This window comes from Lentinus tigrinus (genome assembly GCF_003813185.1).
Source record: "Lentinus tigrinus ALCF2SS1-7 unplaced genomic scaffold L226scaffold_7, whole genome shotgun sequence".
NCBI lineage: Eukaryota > Fungi > Basidiomycota > Agaricomycetes > Polyporales > Polyporaceae > Lentinus > Lentinus tigrinus.
This window is the reverse complement of record NW_027137916.1, coordinates 695453-715041: the sequence shown is the minus strand read 5'-3', so window position 1 is coordinate 715041 and position 19589 is coordinate 695453. Positions and strand designations below refer to the sequence as shown.

General features: G+C 56.6%; 6 protein-coding genes across 6 annotated transcripts; 4 read left to right on the top strand and 2 right to left on the bottom strand.

Moving 5' to 3' along the window:
• Positions 1–1343: 1343 nt before the first annotated feature.
• Positions 1344–3085, top strand: L226DRAFT_483333 (ubiquitin-conjugating enzyme; the record flags this gene model as incomplete). Its single annotated transcript, XM_067677004.1, has 7 exons — positions 1344–1416; positions 1499–1525; positions 1612–1712; positions 1869–1932; positions 2340–2480; positions 2567–2628; positions 2678–3085. The coding sequence occupies 7 exons, from the start codon at positions 1344–1346 to the stop codon at positions 2726–2728; spliced, it is 519 nt and encodes a 172-aa protein (XP_067537613.1). The 3' UTR covers positions 2729–3085.
• A 2345-nt stretch (positions 3086–5430) lies between these two features.
• L226DRAFT_459354 (L-gulonolactone/D-arabinono-1,4-lactone oxidase) lies at positions 5431–7553 on the bottom strand (the record flags this gene model as incomplete). Its single annotated transcript, XM_067675509.1, has 5 exons — positions 5431–5698; positions 6000–6211; positions 6313–6501; positions 6561–7040; positions 7236–7553. 5 exons carry the CDS (start codon positions 7551–7553, stop codon positions 5431–5433), a joined length of 1467 nt encoding a protein of 488 aa, XP_067537612.1.
• A 237-nt stretch (positions 7554–7790) lies between these two features.
• Positions 7791–8756, top strand: L226DRAFT_358202 (uncharacterized protein). Its single transcript, XM_067674202.1, has one exon. It carries the CDS (start codon positions 8127–8129, stop codon positions 8643–8645), a length of 519 nt encoding a protein of 172 aa, XP_067537611.1. The 5' UTR covers positions 7791–8126; the 3' UTR covers positions 8646–8756.
• A 1747-nt stretch (positions 8757–10503) lies between these two features.
• Positions 10504–14777, bottom strand: L226DRAFT_533048 (actin-like ATPase domain-containing protein). Its single transcript, XM_067680376.1, has 18 exons — positions 14207–14777; positions 14133–14152; positions 13898–14079; positions 13776–13848; positions 13612–13714; positions 13403–13547; positions 13248–13350; positions 12946–13177; positions 12684–12814; positions 12466–12573; positions 12245–12385; positions 12076–12164; positions 11927–11968; positions 11833–11856; positions 11726–11748; positions 11571–11635; positions 11309–11408; positions 10504–10967 (listed from the first exon to the last, which is right to left on the bottom strand). The coding sequence occupies exons 1-18, from the start codon at positions 14688–14690 to the stop codon at positions 10867–10869; spliced, it is 2166 nt and encodes a 721-aa protein (XP_067537610.1). The 5' UTR covers positions 14691–14777; the 3' UTR covers positions 10504–10866.
• Positions 14778–15309: 532 nt separating this feature from the next.
• L226DRAFT_357953 (uncharacterized protein) lies at positions 15310–16006 on the top strand. The gene is made up of 3 exons (XM_067674201.1): positions 15310–15563; positions 15749–15915; positions 15962–16006. Exons 1-2 carry the CDS (start codon positions 15378–15380, stop codon positions 15878–15880), a joined length of 318 nt encoding a protein of 105 aa, XP_067537609.1. The 5' UTR covers positions 15310–15377; the 3' UTR covers positions 15881–15915; positions 15962–16006.
• A 2271-nt stretch (positions 16007–18277) lies between these two features.
• Positions 18278–19178, top strand: L226DRAFT_459507 (uncharacterized protein; the record flags this gene model as incomplete). The annotated part of the gene is made up of 2 exons (XM_067675520.1): positions 18278–18511; positions 18576–19178. 2 exons carry the CDS (start codon positions 18278–18280, stop codon positions 19176–19178), a joined length of 837 nt encoding a protein of 278 aa, XP_067537608.1.
• Between the last annotated feature and the right edge of the window lie 411 nt (positions 19179–19589).

The window sequence follows — 19589 nt, the reverse complement described above, 5'->3', positions numbered from 1 at the left end:
CGCTTTATACGGCAGTATCTTCTCATCTTTCGGCAACCGCGACATTCCCATGTAATTCCTCCCGGCGGCTTCTAGCTAACGGCAGTGCTTGTTGTTCCGCGCTAGCTCTCTATGACGCACTCTGTGAACTCAGAATCATGAGAAGCTCGGTCGACTTTGCCTTGTGCTGCAGATTGCGTCCAGGTATCAGGAACTAATTGAATTTCGTCCAAATGATGGCCATATTCATGATCCAGGGGTATCGTTCCGGACCATAAGTTCTCAGTACTACCCCGTTCGTCACCCTCAACGTGCTTCATTGAGCATCGGCGGAGGCTGTCGTGGCATTCCGCCTGACACCGAGCGTGAGTTGCGTCATCATCCGCGGTTAACGCCTCGGAAGGACGGGCGAGGCATCGCGAAGCAGGTGAGTACGTTATCACGCATTCTCGAACTCGTGACGCTGATACCGGCGACTGTTGATGAATAGTTTGCTATACGCTGAACCCATCGGGAACAAAATGCGGCGCGAGTGCGGTGTCAGAATGCACAGCCGAAAGGTCGATCGTCCTGCAGCACAGCTGAGAGGCGAGGGATACATACCTTTTTGTATTTCTACGTAAACGCAAATGTGAGTCGGGGAGTGAGCGTTCCGGCAGGTGACAGTTTCTGCCTACCCTGACCCATCTTGCCGAACTCATGAAGCATGGCGATGCCGACTCCACGGACAGGGCGTGACGCATCTGAGGGGCACGAGGTATGCCGTGCCGCTTTCTGGTGATATTACAACATCCCTGAGATACTTTTCCCGCCTCATGTTGTTACTGTGATCAAAGACATCCAGTTCCAATCCAGTTCGGTGGTTAGCGCCTCTCAGTGTTTAAGCCGACGAACGCGGACGGATCCCCTCAACCATCTGGGGACACTTCGGTGCAGAGGTTGTGATCACATCATGTGTGCTTTGCGATGGCTAGAACGATTCCACGGATGCAGAGACCACGTTTGACATAGTTCAGTCTTGATCGCAAATGCATGTACGATACTAGAGTACGACATCGACTGGCCTTTTCTGGTGTTTGCATCTAGAGCAGGCTCGAGTCACAAAATCCTTTGTTCCAGCTCGCGTCTTCAGTAAGAAAAGATAACCAGAGACTGCACGTTGGGTACACGAGGCAAACCATGGCCTGAGCGGCCCGTACTTGGAAGCCGGCGACCAAGAGAACGCCGGGGTTCTCCGTGGGCGCTTCGGTACTTCCACGGCCCTTGTCCTCAACGCCCATCTCGCTCTTGCTTTCATTTGCTCTCGCTGCTTTTCCGGTGTATCGATATCGTCTTTCATCTTCTTTCTTGAACCCGAAGGCACTATGAACTCACGAGGAAGTAATGCAACCGCTCTTCGTCGCCTCATGACCGAGTACAAGCAACTCACCTCGCAAGGTGTGGCGGTTTACTCAATATAACCGCCTGTGACAAGCCAAGAAGGTGCTCATATGACGGTCTGGATGTGCGCATTTTGCAGGCGCGCCGGATGGGATGTTTACTGCCGGTACGCTGCATATTTTCTCAACAAGGCAGACTGAATACGGCGCTGAACACGGCGCGCGACTCTTCCCTCTCATCCCACCCGGAAAGGCCCCATCTCCGAGTCCGACTTCTTCACCTGGGAGGCCTTGATCGTAGGCCCCAAGGACACTCCATTTGAGGGAGGTGTCTTTCCGGCCATCCTGACGTTTGTACGTACGCTGTATGTACGGCACGACACACCCATTGCTGACAACCGCTCGTACCTCCCACCGCATCCAATCCTCCTTGACACTCCGCTGTCATTTCGGTGTCGCTCTGGTTCATCATCATCTCCGCGCCCGTATGTATCGACCGCATTTTCTCAGCCATCCGACTACCCTCTATCTCCATTCAAGATGAAGTTCGACCCCCCACTGTTCCACCCCAACAGTAAGTGCTGATTGATAGATGCTGCGGCGGTGGCATGTGTCCGCACTCCATCGGCTTCTTGTTGATGATCCCTGCCGTGAACAACACGGGTTGCTCCAGCAGAAGGTCAAATGAGGTGTAGGAGGGACTATGCCGTCCTCACCGGGAGGCCAATCCCTCCCACATCTCAACGGAGAGATGCTGCTTGGACATGCGCATAAGGAGGAGAGATCTCCGGGTACACTGGGATCAAATGGAGGCTGGACAAACTCTAGTCCCAGGCTGTTTGAAGCCCAGTATGGCGTCTCTGTCGCGCTGGGCGGCCGATGGGTGTTCCATCCTCTCTTAGTCGCTCGTTGCACCGTCGTGACAGACGTATCCCATCTTCGCTTCGTTAATTTGGTCATTGCGTTGATCGTTTGTCGTAGTCTATCCAGACGGCACGGTCTGCATCTCCATTCTTCACACGCCCGGGGACGACCCGACAATGTACGAGCAAGCGTCCGAGCGCTGGAGTCCCGTGCAAAGTGTTGAGAAGGTCATTCTGAGCGTTATCTCAATGCTTGCAGGTGCGCCCGTCCCCCTTCCAGACCCTCAGAGATGTTCGATTTATCTCCTCATTTCCATGCTATTTTTGCACAATCTTCGCGTGCAGAGCCGAACCTGGAGAGTGGTGCCAACATCGACTGCTGCAAGCTTTACCGCGACAATCGGGCGGTGGGTAACATGGCGGACATGACTACAATTTCACTGATATCGGTTACAGGAGTACGAGCGCATTGTCAAGCAGTCTATCCGGGAGCAACTGGGACTATGATCTGATCTAGCACGTCCGGCAAGTTCGTGGATAAGAGGCGTATGCACTTTGCACGAGGTGTGTAATGCACCACCGAGATACTTCCGGGTCGGAGCGCGTGGAGCTTAGTGCGGGTCTTGGTGGTTCGTCGCGTCCCAACAAGCTGCGCCTGTCCGCCATCCATGTTTTGGCTGGTGAACCTGGGAATTGACCACTTCAATGTAACAACAGCTTCACGTCACCTCATCAGCGTACCATGACAACTATTGCAGGGCAGTCCTCCTCGTGGCGGAGTAAAATATGAACCTCTCCACTCCTCCCTCGCCGGCCTGTTGTGTCTACCGATGCGCTCAAGCAAACTCAAGCTCACAGCGCGCCCCGTACGCGGCGCTCCGCAGCTGGCTAGACTCGACCATGCAAGGTTCTGCAACATATCGTGACATAGGCCGCTAAAGAATGCCGTTACCACCGCTACACATCGAAGCCTCCCGAGCAGAAGTATCTGTCCGCCAGTTACCGGGACCACGGTCCACCACTGTGGTGGGCCTTGTCCACCGGCCGCCACTGCTCGCGCTCGATTGAATCCACTGAAGTTTCGTGCGACTCGTACAGGGAAGGATGGTGGTGGCGAAGCTAGAACCTCCCTCGATTCCACGCACGCCTGGGTCCAGAACTCTGTCCTCTGTCCGCCGAGGGTCGAGGATGCCCTTTGGGAATCTGCTCTGCCACATGGTGCAGTCCCCCACACGGCGCACCCACCGGCCGCAGTGTGGGCTTATGAGCGTGCGACTTGCTTGCGACGGCCTGGAAGACTCGTCCAGCCACTTGCGTATGCACGCCCCTGGGTACGTAAGGCGACCCGTGAGTTGTTAAATGTTAACGTTAGCGTTGCCCCGCGCGGTGCCCTCCCCGGCAGTCCGCGGACGGGCATGTGCTTCCGGGCGCGGAGGCGTGGAACCGTGGACGGCTCAAAGCAGCGATCTGACCAGCCCAATCTCCAGCAGTCCTCTACCTTCCCGTATTCGTGCTAGCGCTGCGCGGAGTTGCGAGCAGGCTTCACGAGGCATCAAGCCTGCGGGCAAGCTTGTTCGCGTCGCGGGTCCTGAGTCGTGCCACTTCTCGTCCTCCGTTGCTGGTGGCGGTGGGAACGCGCAGATATGGACGACTTGTCGCACGACCCGAGCCGCGAGGCAGTAGGCTCTTCACGCCGAACGCCGACCGCTCGACGTTACGTTTGTTGAACGCTGAACACTCAACTCAGTGCTAGTGCGGGTCCTTGCCCGAGTTCCCGTGCCTCTGGCATGCCATATGGCCGTACAGCTGTCATTCGATGCATGAGCGGGGCGCAGCCCGACACCTCCGTAGATCGTGATGTACCCGTGGTGATCTAGGGAGGTCTCGTACTTACTGTGCACATTCAATGGTTTCCCCGTTGGCTTCTCCATACGTGCATCCTTGTTCTCCATCGCGCCCGAATGTCGATGGGGTGGGACAAAGCCCCGGGACGCAGAGCAAGCGTCTGGACCGCGCCTCTTCGAAGGCGTACGGTCAACATTACATACAACTCTGCTTACGAATGGGGGCACACTTCACCATCAGCGAACCATGGGCGAACCACCATTCAGTACTCACGGCCTTCGTCCCGCGTCTCTCGCACGCGCGCGGTTCAGAAGTTATTCTGAGCGGGCTACGTCCACCCACAAACACCCTCTTTGACTGGCGCCATATCATGATACCCAACCCGAGCGCGACCGAACGACTCAAAGAAGTCCCCGTTCAGTGTTGGGCTGGATTCACCATTGGCAGCTGCCAGCCACTAAGACAGATACGTCCTACGGCGCCGCGGAATAATTCATGTCAGTTCCTCCGCCGGATACACGATCCCCGGCACTCCGCTGCTTTGATATAATGTGATAAGAATACTCCGGGGCCGGGGTTCTGAGGACGCATGAGAGCGCAATTGAAGACGACGCACGCTAGTACAGTCCCGTACTAGACGGACGAACTGAGGCCGGAGCCATCATGTCTGTCTGCGCACAGACCGCGGGACGTGCCAGTGCATGTGTGCGGCGCGAGTCATGGAATTCATGGAACACAGCACCGAGCATATGCACAACGCAGCAAGCCCACACTCGTGCAGGGCTCCGTGGGTGCGCCAGAACGCGTGGCATACATCCGCAGAGATTCGCCGTGAGATGGCGTACTACTATAGTATAATCTGACTAACTGCGGCCTGATGCAATTACCAGCCTGACAGCCTCTAGACCAAGATGCACGCCATACCCGTACCGGGGAATCTTGATGATGACGACAAGGCTGACACCACTGCGTCTGAATGAGAAAGTTCGCAATATTTGGTATTTGGTATTACAGGAGGCACTTTGCAATAAGGTCTACATACTTATAAGGAATACAATTACCAAGGCCCGTAGATCGTAGACAGTACAGAGATGGATGGGGAATATTACTGTTCGACGTACGGCAGTATCAATATCGCGGATATGTGTGTATGTTTAGACAGCCAACCCCGCGCAGCGGCGGCCGACGCGGGGCCCGGACGTCCAACAGTCGCTGTCAGGGAAGTGCGAGGCAATGCACGTCCCGCAACGTCCGTCGAACCACATCCAGGGAGTGCAGCGCAGAGAACAGGGAAGGCGAAGGGTCGGTCGGGTGTGCATGGTCCGGTATCAGCACTAAGCCCAGTCCCAGTCCCGCAGGCGGGCTCATTGGATCTCCTTGAAGACGCGCTGGCCATACTCGGCGCCCTTCTTCCCGAAGATGTGGCGCTGGACGTACGGGTTGCGGAACATGCCGTGCGGGTCGACCTGCTCCAGCACTTTGACGAAGTCGTCGAAATGCTCGTACCGTTGGCGGAGCTGCTCAGGGCCAAAGGGATGCGTCTTCGCCCAGTGAGGCTTGCCCCCATGGTGGATGAGGGTTTGCTCAAAGCGCGAGAACAGCTTGCGGTAGGGCACGTTCAGTCCATATGGTCTGTGGCGCGGGAGGTGCCGATGCATCGTGCGAGGGACAATGACGCGAAAGGGCAAGGGTAGGGCAATGCAGGAAGACGAAGCGTGGAGGAGGAAGCGGAAGAGCGGAAAGCAGCGGGAGAATCCGAGACATGCGACATGTGGCAATAAGCGAAGTGGTCGGAACGACGGAGCGGAGATGGCGCAGGTCAACGCAAGGCACAGGACGCGCGCAGGCGAAACGACGGGCGATGGCGACGAAAAGAGGTGTGAAGAAGTGATCAGAAGCATGCCCATGACGCAGCGGAGTTGGAAGCACTCACTTGTACTGGATGATCCCAATCCAGCACATCCGCTCGCCGTAACCAGGGCTCAGCCAGATGTCATCCTTTTCCGAGAACCTGATCTCCAACGGGGAATGGGGCCGCAGACCGGCGGGGTCCGCAAACTCCCCATCGAGCCAATCTCGCAGTTCGGAGAGACATGCTCGGGTGTTCTTGTAGGGAATCGCCCACTCCGTTGTATATTGCGGATACTGTTCGCAGCAGCGATGCGAAGACAGAAGCGGCAGTTAGCAACGGGGGAGCTTGAAACCTGACAGCCGGAGACAGCGTCGGAGGGAAGACGAGGGCTCACCTTGCAGTCAAGGTTGAAGATGCGATAGCTGTCATCGACAGCGACAGTACTCTCCGAGATGAGCCAGGTGGTGATCTTGCCGTACCAGATGTTGAGGGCCGGGAAGTAGCGTGCGACGAAGAGAACGAACTGGAGAAAATGGTATCCAATGAGTGAATTCCACAGCCAGCTGCTCAGGGGCTTCTTTGGCTGTAAGGCGGACGCGGTCAGGGGTAGATCGGAAGAAGCGCGACGCCTTCCGTACGTACCTCGTCTGTCCTGTTGAAGACGCTCGAGCGGACAACGTCTGCCTGTGGGAACCACCAGTATCGAACGTGCTCAGCAGACTGCACAACCGCGTCCATATCTCGCAGGGCGTCGTCGAAGGTGTGGCTCTCCTGGACTTCCTTCAGCCTGAAAGCCGGTTCCACCTGGAGCTTGATCTGCAGGATCAGACCTGTACTGCCAAGACCGCATAGCGAGGCGAGGAAAAGCTCGGGGTTTTCCGCGCGCGAACAGTGTGCACGGGAGCCATCTGCCAGAAGGATGACTAGCGAGAGGACGTCCATGGAGAGCACGGGAAAGGTGATGCCAGTGCCATGTGTGGCGGTGGTGACGACTCCGCCAATGGTCTGCTCAGAGATGGAGCCAAGGTTGCGCATGGCGAGGCCATGGTCGGCGAGGACGACGTGGAGGGTGTTGAGGGTGATGCCTGCCTGGCAGACGACGTAGCGCTTGTCGCAGTTGACCTGTGGCGGGAGAACGGTCAGCGGGAGATTCGAACCGGCGAACGGCAACGGGCGAGGGTGCCTGGGAGGGGGCGGGCCAACGCTTCACCCACCCCCGATCGGACGCAGTGGCGGGGCGGGGATCTCCGGATGACGGAAGATTGCGCGAACCCAAGACGGGCAAAAGGGAAGATAGCGATGGGACGCAGCACGCACCTCGATGACCTTGTCCAGCCGCTCGGTGCGCATCATGAAGCCGGACGTGCACGCAAGGTCGCTCGGACTGTGGCCGCACCCGACCACACGCACCGTCTTCTTCTCCAGTCGCGCGAGCTCGAGGATCTGCTCGCACTGCGCCTCAGTTTCTGGCTCGAAGACGGCGAGCGGTGTGCAGGTGAAGCTCAGGCCCCAGTTCGTGAACTTGGCCCGCGGTGAGTCGGCGCGGACCGCAACAGGCTCGAGAAGCGTGTAGAGCTCCGACACGCGGGCAGAGTCAGACGGGGAGGGAGGCGGTGCTGGGCACAGAGAGGCCATCGCTGCGAGAGGGAGAGGGATGGTGTGGCTAGCATATTCCGCAGAGGCAGGTCGCCTTTATAAGTTTTAGCTGGGTCCGGGTGGTGATTCCAAGGAAGGGAGGCTGCCTGCCTGTTTCGATCGATTGCTCGCTCAGCGGAGGAGACGACGGGGCAACGGAGGAAACATCATATCGGAGGCACCCGAGAGAGCCGCCACCAACGCTGGCAAACGCCGGTGGGTATGTCGGGAAAAATAAAACCCAAGATTCGAACGCGGGGCGAGAATCCAAACAGCGTGCGGATTTGGACTGGAACCACGGCGGCGGGGTGCTGCTTGCGAATCCGGAACGCACCTGTCGGAGCTGCTTCTGTGCGACCTGTCGTGCATTCGTGCCTCTCCAGTCCTGGCGGCGAGCCCACTGAGATAGACTTTGGTCCGGATCCGGGTTGCCGTTACTGCCCACCCTGCATCCATTTGCGCCAGGCAGACAAGTTGTTGAGGCGCCAAGACGCCTCCAACGTCCGACTGGGCGGAACAGGCACGCCGAACTCCTGGTTCTAGTTTCCTCGATTGCGTGAACACACTGCCGGGATGAGCGTCAGTGCTCGTCCACCCAAAACTGCTGACGCCGGTGCCGCGCCCCCTGCAAAATCGAGTTGGACGGACTTACGTGACATCCCCAGCCATCGCCGCCCCGTCTGCCAACTGAATGGCCTGCGAAGAGCCTCCGCCACAGCCCACGCTCGTCCCCTTCTCCCAACGCCGTCCCCCGGCTCCCATCAGCTGTCGCATCCATGGACGTCAGCGCATGCGCAGTCGTCGCGGACTCCGGGATCGAGCCCCGGACAGTCCGCCCACAGCTGCCTCCAGGCAGCAACGGCCCATGTGCTCCGTCAGCCGCGAGTCCGCCTCGGTCGTACGCGTCCCCGCAGTGCGGTACATGCCCTCTACTTAGCATCGATAAGCCCCGCTCGTCGTTGTGGCATCATGCTGAGCAACGATGCTGAGGCAACGTCGCCCGGCGACTCGGGTCGTGACTCGGACGGAGCTCGCCATCCCCCCACTGGATTGTCCGAGTGTTACCCACCGACCCCAGAATCTATCTCGTGAAATGCGAGTTTGCTGACTCGCCCGCACAGTGCACGGCGAGCTCCCGGCGAAATGCTTTCGCATCGCATGGAGTCCGGTAACTCGAGTATGGGAAAGTGCGGGCTGTCTCTGCCACGCCTGCGTGCCTCGGCACAGACAGTGACATGGACAGTCCGCACCTAAGTAGCTCACTAGCTCACTAGCAACTTGCGCTGGACCCTAAACACGCCACCAGATGCGTCCTAGCGTACCGCTACCGGCATATATGCGCTTATTGCGCGTCTTCCCTGCGAGTCGCAAATTGGCATCCGCCTGCTTGCATGGACGCGGCGAGCTGCTTGAAGGGCTTTCGCAGGCGTCGAGGGATTGTTACCGAGAATAGCTCGCAACTGCGTGCGTGGCAATGTAGAGTTGATGTTCGGGAAGCCCGGAGACGGCGAATATTGACTGCGATGCAGCGCAAGTCCCAGGACAATCTTGAACTGTAACAGATGGATGTCGACGTCGCTGACAGAAATATGGAACCCAACTACGGATCCGAAGACCATTGCCAGTAGTGCCACGAACCGTGGGTGGTGTCGGATGTGCAGAGCTAAGAACAAGAATAACTCACCTGGAAATAGTTCTGAATCTCAGCGGTATGGCCACAGCTCCCCGCTTCCCCACCCACTCACGTGGCACCGTGAGCGTGTGTGCTCTACCTCATGATCAAAAATCGTAACGCTTCACGTCTTCCGGTCCAGGTAAAGAGTGGATGATCTATGCGGTCAAGGAGTGAGGCTTTCTGGGTGGGAGCCTCGACGAAGACCTGATGTTCGCCTCCTCGTCCGGGCGTCAAACAGCGACGTAAATATTGTTGTCATGAAGGAGAACTCGAACCACCGATATACATAATCCTGGCGCTACAGGCGCTGCCAGTGGGGTTTGCAGTCGCGAGATGGCTTGTCGGACGACGATATCTGAGTCGATCTCAGATGTAACAGGTTGGATGTAATTTTTTTTTCCGAGCCCTATAAGCATCGCAAACGTCGTAAGCAATGCATTGCAGGAGCAGAAAACCGAGGGTAGCTTGCCAATCCGGACCTGTTTTCCTACACCATCCAGGTTGTATGTCTAGTGTTTGTTTCAGGTTGAGCTTCCGAAATAGACGCACGCTCTCGGTACTCAGTCGCTGAGGATATCAAGCCCACCTCATCTGGTGCCGGTGACCATGAAAATACTGCAGCGCGATGAATAACTGATCGGCCGCCGGCCGCCGAAGCCACTTGCAGCACAGAACTCCCAACCGCCCACGCACGCGCCATTCTGTGACATTGTTCGGCTTTCCCGACCACTGTGAGCATCATGTCGCCGCAACCGCCCCCAGAATTACGAAAAGCGGTACCGTGGCCAGATGACCGAACGCTCGTACCTAGCCCACGGTACGACTAATACCGGATATCGCCAAACATGCTACCTGCCGCATAGAGCATAAGTCGGAGATTTGGCAGGCGTCATTACATCCATCGCGCATCGGTACAATCTCAATGTATTTTACAGCCCCCGGTATCGCCGCACCATTATAGAGCGTGCTGCCCTGACGTGACATCATGCAGCTAGTGCGCATGCTCTGCGTTCTGAATCGTGTCCGCATCTCCCGAATGCATTGGCAGCGGCACGTTTGCACCCGCAAGTTGTCACCAAGTTGACAGGCCAACGTGAGATGGCTCGGATGCCACTGCCCTGACGCAGGGCAGCCCGGCAGATCAGATGGGCATTCCGCGGCAGATAGATGGAGATGTAGATGCGCTGCTTGCGACCCGGACGCGGATCCGGTCTTGTCTGGCGGCGTGGCACGGCGCAGACCCGGGCATCGAGTGCAGCTAGAAGCTGTCATGGAGTCGCCTGCGATCTTCCAGTGTCATTCCGAGAGCCCCACAAAACGCCCCGCAGCAGAGCAAGTTCCGGAACAACTAGCTAAAGATGTTCTAAACGCACACGCACAACGTGTCCAAGATGTGAGCATGCATGCAAATAAGTAAATCCTAAGGGTAAGCCATCAATCACTAGTACACATATAAGTAAGAGACGTGAAAGGCATCTGCATCCCGACAAACCACACATCGTCCCGAAGAACACCGACGAGACACCGCCCCATGACGACTGACAACGACGCACGTCCTCCCATCCCCGAGGCGATATGCATGATACCGAGTCATATCTGTAGGCCCCCCTCCCATCAGCACCCTCGCCGCTGGTGCACTCACAGGCGGTAGTCGAAGACAACTCGACCCCAGTCTTGTCCTTGGTAGATCAGGACGCCCCGGACCTCGGCGCTGTCTAGCTCCAGGCCAAGCTCGAACTCTGTGCCCAGCGTGCGTCCACAGCGGCACACGCGGGTAGGAAGATGACCACTCCATCAGCACATCATCCGCCACAACGGCAACTGACAAACACGGCGGGCGCCCTCCGAGGCACGAGGGTAGCGGGAAATGGCCCCTAAAGCCAGAAGCCAGCACAGACCAGAGCACGAGATGCAGGACGAGACAAGAAGGCCAGAAGACGGCGCCGGCGCGCATGCGCGCTCACTCGGTCATGAATAGCGCATCACTGGTGTCTCATATCTAGCTCCTGCCCTCCAGAACTCCCCGAGCGCGCCCCCGCATGTTTGCAAATGGAAGAGCCGAGAATCCAGGACTACGCACCCGTGTAGAACCCAGTCGAGTTTGGCACGCCTGCGTTTTGCTGGAAGCTCGGCAGCGCCCCAAGATCGATCGTCCACTTGCACAGCTCATTGATCTCGCCCTGCAGTAAGGGCGACCACGAGGAGGTAGGATATGGAATAAATGATGGCGTCAGTATTTTGCTACTGCAGACGAACCGGAAGAGGGATGGCCAGCCGTGCCCTCCGATCCCGTCGAAGCGCACGGACTGTGCATCCGTAGGGCCAACGGGTCAGTTGCTCACCTCGTCCGTGTACCGCATGATCTTATCAGTGTCCGAGGTATAGAGAGTCGCCACGAACGTCCGGTCTACGCACGACGTCAGTAAAGCATGACAACGTGTTGGCAACGAATCCTGCTTCACAGGTCCGCGCATCCGAGTACAAAAGGGACACTCACCGCTCGCTGTCTGTGAGAACTTGCTGCACAATTCGAGTCGGAGCGAGCACAGACAGATGGGTCAGGAGGCCGCCTCCGCGTCTAGAGCGCAAAAGAGCCCGGCTTACCAAAACGTGGCCTTGAGGCGTTGCCTGCATCGTCACCGAGCACACGGTTATCAAACCATGCGACAGGCTTTCGGGATATTATGACCGGACGCACCCTTTCCGCAGAATTGCGCCCTTCGCGACGAGATACTGCAACCTGATGAGAGCCCGGAATCAATTGAGTTAGTTGGCTGGCGGCCTCTGATGTGTTGCGCGCAAAATAGACACCGAACTCGGTGTTCGACGGCTCGTGCTAGACCATACCTGTTTTCGCAAATTGCCACCCCTGCGTCGTTGTCCCGGATATAGGCTGGCCGCTTCAGCCAGTCCTCTTGCTCCGCAGGCAATTTCACCTAAAACAGTCATCGTATAGATACGCCCAAGAGGGGCTTAGTGGGGAGTAGAGCTGCAACACATCGGGAGCGCAGCGTACCTTGAGCATATACGATTGTGGCGCAACCACGCTCGAGACCAGTGGCCGACGAGCCAGCCCGTATTGGGCCGCCCCTCGGACTGTTGCCGTATCGCAATCGTGCGGGCGGGCAATCACTCTGATCCGGGATCCGAATTGAGCCTGAAAGGACCGAACGTCAACGATTGTCCGTGCCGGAAAGTGCTTGGCGGGCGAAAGGCATGGACGAGGAGCGTACGCACTTTGACCTTACGGAAGAGGTACTCGCTGCCTGAGAAACCTCCCACGAGAAGAAGCGCGTCGAGACGTTGATCGACCTTCTTCGTCTGAGCTTCGATCAGCTCCAAAACCTGCTCAGGGGAGAAGCAGTGTCGTGCCGTAAGTCGGTGTCTGGGAAGCGGTCGCAGGAGAAACGGCGGAACGGCGTGTAGCCGACCAACAATGGCGTAGCGCGACGCACCTGGCTCACGACGGGGTCGAACACTTCGCGTCGCAGGAGGTTGCCGGGAATCGTCACCTCGCCGTTAACAAGCCCGACCGCGGGATCGTCCGGATCCTCGACGTTGAAACAGGTGAAATGGAACATCTTATCTGTAAGACGTCCAATTAGAAGTGTTCGAATTCACACAAGTGAGCTCCGTCATCGCCCCGCCCTGGCTAGACACCGTCGGTGGCAAGGGACGGCGTCGCAGGGGGTGACAAGAGTGCGATCTGTGCCTCACCATCGTCTTCTTCTCCCATATAGCGCAGCTTCTCCGTCTCACTGAAGTGCTCCATAAAGTTGGCCAGACTGACGGAATCAAGGTGCACCGGATGGTCTGCAAGGAGCGTCTTCATAAGCTCCCGGAAGCGTAAATCGAGGAACAGGGAACCGCAGTTCGCTCCTGAACGTGCGCACATCTCCGCAATCTCGAGGTGGGAGAGCATGCCGATGATTTTGTAAACGGCAAGGTCCTGTACGCTAGATGCTCAGCATACTCCGCGGGACCCTCGGCTCGGCATATGATAGCAAAACAAAACGTACGACAGTACCACCACCGGCGTCACAAATCATAAAGTTTTGGTTCGGGGTCAGCTTGTGCACATCTGTGAGGTTCGCACAGTGCACCGCAGCAGCTTCCGGCTCGCTGTGAAGAGAACTGAGCGTTGAACGCGACGCTCGCGCGGAGTTACGCTCACCTGATGATCCGTAGGCGTTCCCTCCATGCATGGTCTCCTGCCCTGGCAGATCGCACGAGTCCGGCCGCAATGGCAGCGTCCCTCATCATCTGGCATCCCGTTGCGTCCCATGCGGCGGGGACCGTCAGCCACACATCCGCCGAATCTGATTGCAACCACGAGGCTGCCGTGAGTGTCCGTGCTAGTTCGAGCGGAGGATTGACACGTACCGAGGTCGGCAACAGCACCAATTTCGCGTGTGATCTGTTGCTTTGCGTAGTCCCAGAGACACGAGAGGAAGTCGATGATGAGATCGATAGCTCGCTTGCCAGGCTGACAAACCGAGCCTACTGAGCATGAACGTCATCATAGGGTGACCGCACAATAGACTTACCGGAAGAGTCGGCAGCCGAGGATCTACGTTGGAGGAGTCGCGTAGAGCATGAGGTTCAAGGAACAACTTGAACCTAAAGGTCGTCAGGTGCACTGCACTGAACTGAGGTAATGATGGCTAACCATTCGCATTTGACAGCACCCGGCATGGGCCCGGCGTTCTTGGCTTCAATACCCCATGCAATGACCTGTCCTGTCTGGTCGTACAACAGGCACGTCGGGATCTTCCTGAATGTCTCGAAGCTCCCGGGCCAGTTAAGTATCTGCTGAACCTTTCCACCAGCGATGCGCGACGATCCATACGCCTACTCACTCCGTAAGCATCACACGAACCTCCATTACGCCATATGACACTTACAACTCCCGAGAACGTCGTACCTAAGCACAGAGGCTTTAGGCTTCGCTAACTCCCGAGAATCTGATGCAACTCACCGAAATCGATTGAGACCGAAATCTTCCCTTCATCCGCAAACGAAAGGGGTTGCGCCATCGTCGGGGGACTCGGGCCTCGGGACGTCACGGTCATCGGGACGATGCCGGGGCTGGTTCGAGCCAAGGGCGGACTCTGGATCGGATACGCACTGTGTGGAGTAGCAGCAGTACCGGGCGGCGGAGAGCCTGGTGTATGAGGTGGCATTGCGCCGTTCGGATACATCCCTGCCGGCGGAGGAGATCCTTGTGGATAGAACGTCGTCTGGCCATTTGGAGATGACTTCTCCCAGCTAGAGTGGCCATTCTGGTACGCCAGGGGTAGTGGTGAGGGTCCTGCAGGAGGTTGAAACTTCTCGCTCCCCTGCCAATTAAGGCCCGACTGAGGCCCCGGCTGCTGGTTGACGGGCTGCGAGTGGAAGGGCGTGACTTGTTGCGCTGCTTGCGCATTGTCCTCCTTGTGGTTGGGCTCCCCGCAGCAGGTCATGATGGCTCAGTCGTAGCAGTCGTCACCGTCGTCGGCAGCGGAGAAGTTAAAGGAGGAGGGGCGCCGACGCCCGTCGACGGTTGGGATAGACATGGCGGGGTCATGTCGAGCACCGCTTCTGCCAATATTGCCACTCATTCAGCGATCAAACCGCGCCGAGGAGCCCTGACGCTCGGATATTTGATATCCGCACTGCACGGTCACGCGTATCATGAACGCGCTGAAACGCGTCTGTGGCGGTATCCTGAGTCCTCCAGCATTGAGGCGTCGTAGATCTTGCAGTTCCTCAATGGGCCTGCAAAGACTTGGTCGGGAGCTCTGATTGATTTCAATGCAGCCACGTATGCAGCGGAGAAACAGGGTCAGATTTCGATGCCAGTCACGTAGTTGGGAGGGTGTACTGAGAGCAGCGAAGTGTTGCACATCACTCACTGCGAAGCGCACCTAAAATTGCGTGTATTGAATGGATTGAGGAGGGTTGCTCAGCTGAGGTTAAACAGACAACGGTCCACGAACTGCAAAAGAGTTAGACTTCCCATATTGGTGCATACACGTGACAATGCTTGATGTGGATCACGAGACTAACAAGTACATGAGCGCTTAAGCTCGGTGCTGTTGTAACGTCAGTGTTATTATAGAGTCTTGCTCTCTCGCTCTAGTCTTGCTTTCGTTCAGAATCCTTTCGTGATGTCTGCTGCTACGCCAGCATTGAAGCAGCAGCTTCACAAAATCGCAGCGAGCTGGCCTGGTGACCCCTTCCGACCCAACATCCAGCTGAAGACGTTCTTCGCATACCTGGCCGAACATCCGAACCTCACACCTACGGCAGTCCGAGCTACTCGTGCCCTGCACGAGGACGAATTTAAAAAGAAGGTGCGCACATAATCTACTCCAAGGAGCCGTCGTGAAGGACATAGGATGTGGAGGGTCATGATGTGGAGTGATAGGGATGCGTGAGGCCTGAACGATCGTAAACGTTGAATCCACGACTCCGGAAACGACCCCGATCTGTGCTATCACTCAGGATCATGCGGCTGACTGTTCATTTTCGCTCTCAGTATGCTCTGTCGGCAAAGATGCTTCAACCCGCCTCCATGCCGCACCACTACACGCGGCTCGTGGAAGCCTTTGAGAAGAGTGCACAAGGCATCGCTCGGCCGTGGTGGAAAATCTTCTTCAACATCTGGTAGACCCCGTCATACTCTCGATTGGTCAGCGGTTCAAGGTATGTTCTCCGTTTTGTTGCACCTTCTGTGGCTGATGTTCGATAGACACCACGCAACACAGCGCTCATGCGTGTGCACCTTCTCACACCATACAACGCGGTATGCATTACACATCACCCGGCCAATATCATGCAACATGGAGGCCCTCAAGGAGGAGATGTGCGTGAGATATGAGGATCTGGGTGCTTCCAGGTCATTTTGCTCGCCCTATATGGCATCACTATAGTACGCACCTTCCCGGTAATCTGACCATATTTCCGTCGCACTCAGCCCCCTCGGGCATTCGGTACACCCTCCGAGGTGTGTCTCCCACCTCCGAGTCCCGTCAGTCTCGAGCAACGTTCGCGGGAGAAGGGTTCCGATGGAACGTCTGTAGGGAAAGACCTACTGCGTGCTTACTCATTTGCTCTGAATACGAATCCTTCCTAGCACATTTGTGAGTACGGAGCGGAGCCGTTGCTGAGACTTCTCGCATGCGCTGACCCGACACTACGGCAGATGCTCGCCTAGTTCTGTGGCGACCTCAAAAGCATCCGGCACCAGACCTGCATTTCCGGTTAGCAGCAGACGGCGAAATCCAGCACCCCAAAGGAAGCTTCACACAGCTGCGTGTTCGATTACGGATGACTGCCTCAACAATCGAGGATCACCCCCCTGAAACTCGTCTTCTCTGACCTGCATGGGAACACCATCCGTCGGCGACTTGCGAGTGGCCATAACAAGTGGCGTCAAGGTGAGACGGGCAGGGTGCGATCTCGTTTGTATGCTCCAGCTTTCCCTCGTCTTCACACTCACCTCCAGGGTGATGACCAAGCATGGCTTCGCAGGCACTCTCTTCACGGTAGCAGGCATAAGGTACCATTGCCGATACGGTATACCTGTCCACATACCGAAGGTTCACCATCGGGCGCCCGTGTACCGGCCCTGCGGCTTGCATAAGATCGTGGAGATACAGGGTACAATCACTGTTTACGTGACATGCTCAGCTAGGATACGTTTTGATTTCCAATCCCGCCCCATACACTTCCGGCTTGTCCTCTAGTATTCTGATGAACCATGAACTAGGAGGTACTGTGGATTTGTTGGCCGGACGAAAACGCGACTACTATTGTCTCGAGTCAGAGCTGATAGAAGTACATGTCTCAGGTGCTCGTATATCTGTTCAACTGTTATTCTGAATTCAATTGACTCTGCCAGTTGCAGGCGTGCTATGGTCCGAGCCGCATGTGCCATCGGACACTCGAGAGTTATCACACGAGCATGTGGTACACTCCGCTATTACAACCGGTTCTGTGTGGGGCTAGCTTACCCAAGTGAAGATGTTGCAACGTACCATCTCGCAGAACAATGCAGGCCTGCGACAGTCCGCCCATCGCCTGCCGCTGTAAGCCGTAGCATGCATGTCCGCACGCTCTTCTCAGCGTCCCACACGGAGATGTGTATGAGAAGAAGGGCTCAAATCCTGGTGCGAGGTAGGCGAAGGTGCCTCGACTCGAGGCGAAGACATGTCCTGAAATGTACAAAAGGTTCGCGACATCTTTGACCAACGCGCGGGTGTCACCAGATACTGATTACCAATCCCGTTCTTGCCCGTCAGCCGGAATGTCTGCAGGCTGGAGCAGTGTGCGAAGCAAATGCATTTGAATGTGCCGGTACGTTCGTTAGTCCCACCAATATAAGACCACGTTGAGACTCACTATGGATGACCTCGTTGACGCACTGTACGAACTTATCAAGGTTCAACGATGGTTCTTGGCTTCGTCCCAGTTCCAATGAAGGCTTGATGAAGGCACCCGAAGCAAAACAACCCTTCAACGCCCTCCTGGATCAGAACGCCTCAATACGATAGTGTGACATCGAGTCTACCCAAACTTGATCAAGAGTCTGGGAAACCTCCTTGAGACGTAGCATGGGGCGTATTTCGAGCATCGCAAGGTCCTCATGCATATTCTTGGTAAGGCTCGCTCCAACTCGCTGGAATGAGATGACGGCAATGTAGTCAGCTAGCACTGAATCCGAACAACCGCACTGGAAGTATCTCCACGCGTTCGACGGAAGCTAGTAATGCACAGAAATCTGGTGTAGGGAAGGGACGATGATGGGAAAGAGGAGCGAAGGTCGTCATGCGCCTGTTCAAGATAGGAAAGGTACTCTCCGCTTGCATCCAACCGCCCGACCTCGCCTCTGAGCGAGTGTAGTCAAGAAGGGTAGGTCACGCCTTTCACAGTTTACGATCCCCGAACTCTCGGTTGGGAACATAAAAGCTCGAGACACCACAGAGTGATGTCACTCCGTCTCGTGCAAGCATAAAAGGCGAACTGGCGCGAGAGATAGACTTCATTCACTTCTAACAGTCTCAGCATGGGTCCTCCGATAAACAGAGAAGAAGCCCTGGGCCGTCTTCGCGATGTCATCTCGTCAAGAAAGATCATCGTAGGCGCAGGTGCCGGCATTGGCCTATCCGCAACTCACTTGGAGAAAGGCGGGGTGGACCTCATTGGGGTCTATAACAGTGGCCGCTTCCGAATGGCGGGTCGAGGCTCTCTTGCAGGCCTGACGCCCTACGGGGACGCAAACGGCATAGTTCTGGAGATGGTACGTGAGCTCGTGAGCTATGTGCTACGCACACAGTGTCAATTGGCTGACTATGAAGTGACAGGCAAGGGAAATCATACCTATCATCGAGAACGTGGGTATCTTCGCTGGCGTATGCGCGACAGACCCCTTCCGCACCATGCCACAATTTCTGCAGCAACTGCAGGACCTCGGGTTCTGCGGAGTCCAGAACTTCCCCACCGTCGGTCTCATCGATGGCACCTTCCGCGAGAATCTTGAAGAGACGGGCATGTCGTACTCGCTCGAAGTGGACATGATCCGTCAAGCTCACGAGATGGGCATGCTCACGTGTCCGTACGTGTTCACCATCGAGGATGCAGAGATGATGGCGAGGGCCGGAGCGGACGTGATCGTCGTACACATGGGGCTGACGACGAGCGGGAGTATCGGCGCGGAGACCTCCATCACGCTTGACGACTGCGTGAAACGGATTCAGGAGTGCCGGGACGCTGCCGTGAAGGTGAACAGAGACGTGATAGTCCTGTGTCACGGCGGACCGATTGCGACGGCGGACGACGCGCAGCATGTCTTGGAGAAGACCACCGGGGTACATGGTTTCTTCGGCGCGTCGAGCATGGAGAGATTGCCTACAGAGACCGCAATTGAGGAAGTTGCGAAAGGATTCAAGGAAGTGGCTGCGAAATAGTCTGTCAGTGTCTCTGGACCTCATATACTGTATGATGAAATCAGGAAGCTTGGCCCCAGAAGTAGTCTGCAAGTTGTCACCTTCTACAGGAGGGAGTTAGCAGCAAGCGATTGGTCTGCCCAACCCGTGATTCGTCTGAGCAGTTGCTGAAAGCTGGATCGACTGCTCTGGTACCGTAAAGGGCACCAGTATGAAGGAGAATATGATACCTCAATCCAACCTCTTCCGAACGTATCTCGGAAGGCCCGGACTCGATCCTCAACGCGACCGCCGAAAGCTATTCCTATATGGTGTAAGTGGGTAGCAATGCTGGGAAATTCAGGCCGCGTACACGCTGGGTTGGGCAGGGAGTACTAGGTGCGAGTCCACGACGTGGTCCAGGATCTCCAGAGCCTGGACAGGCGTCGACTG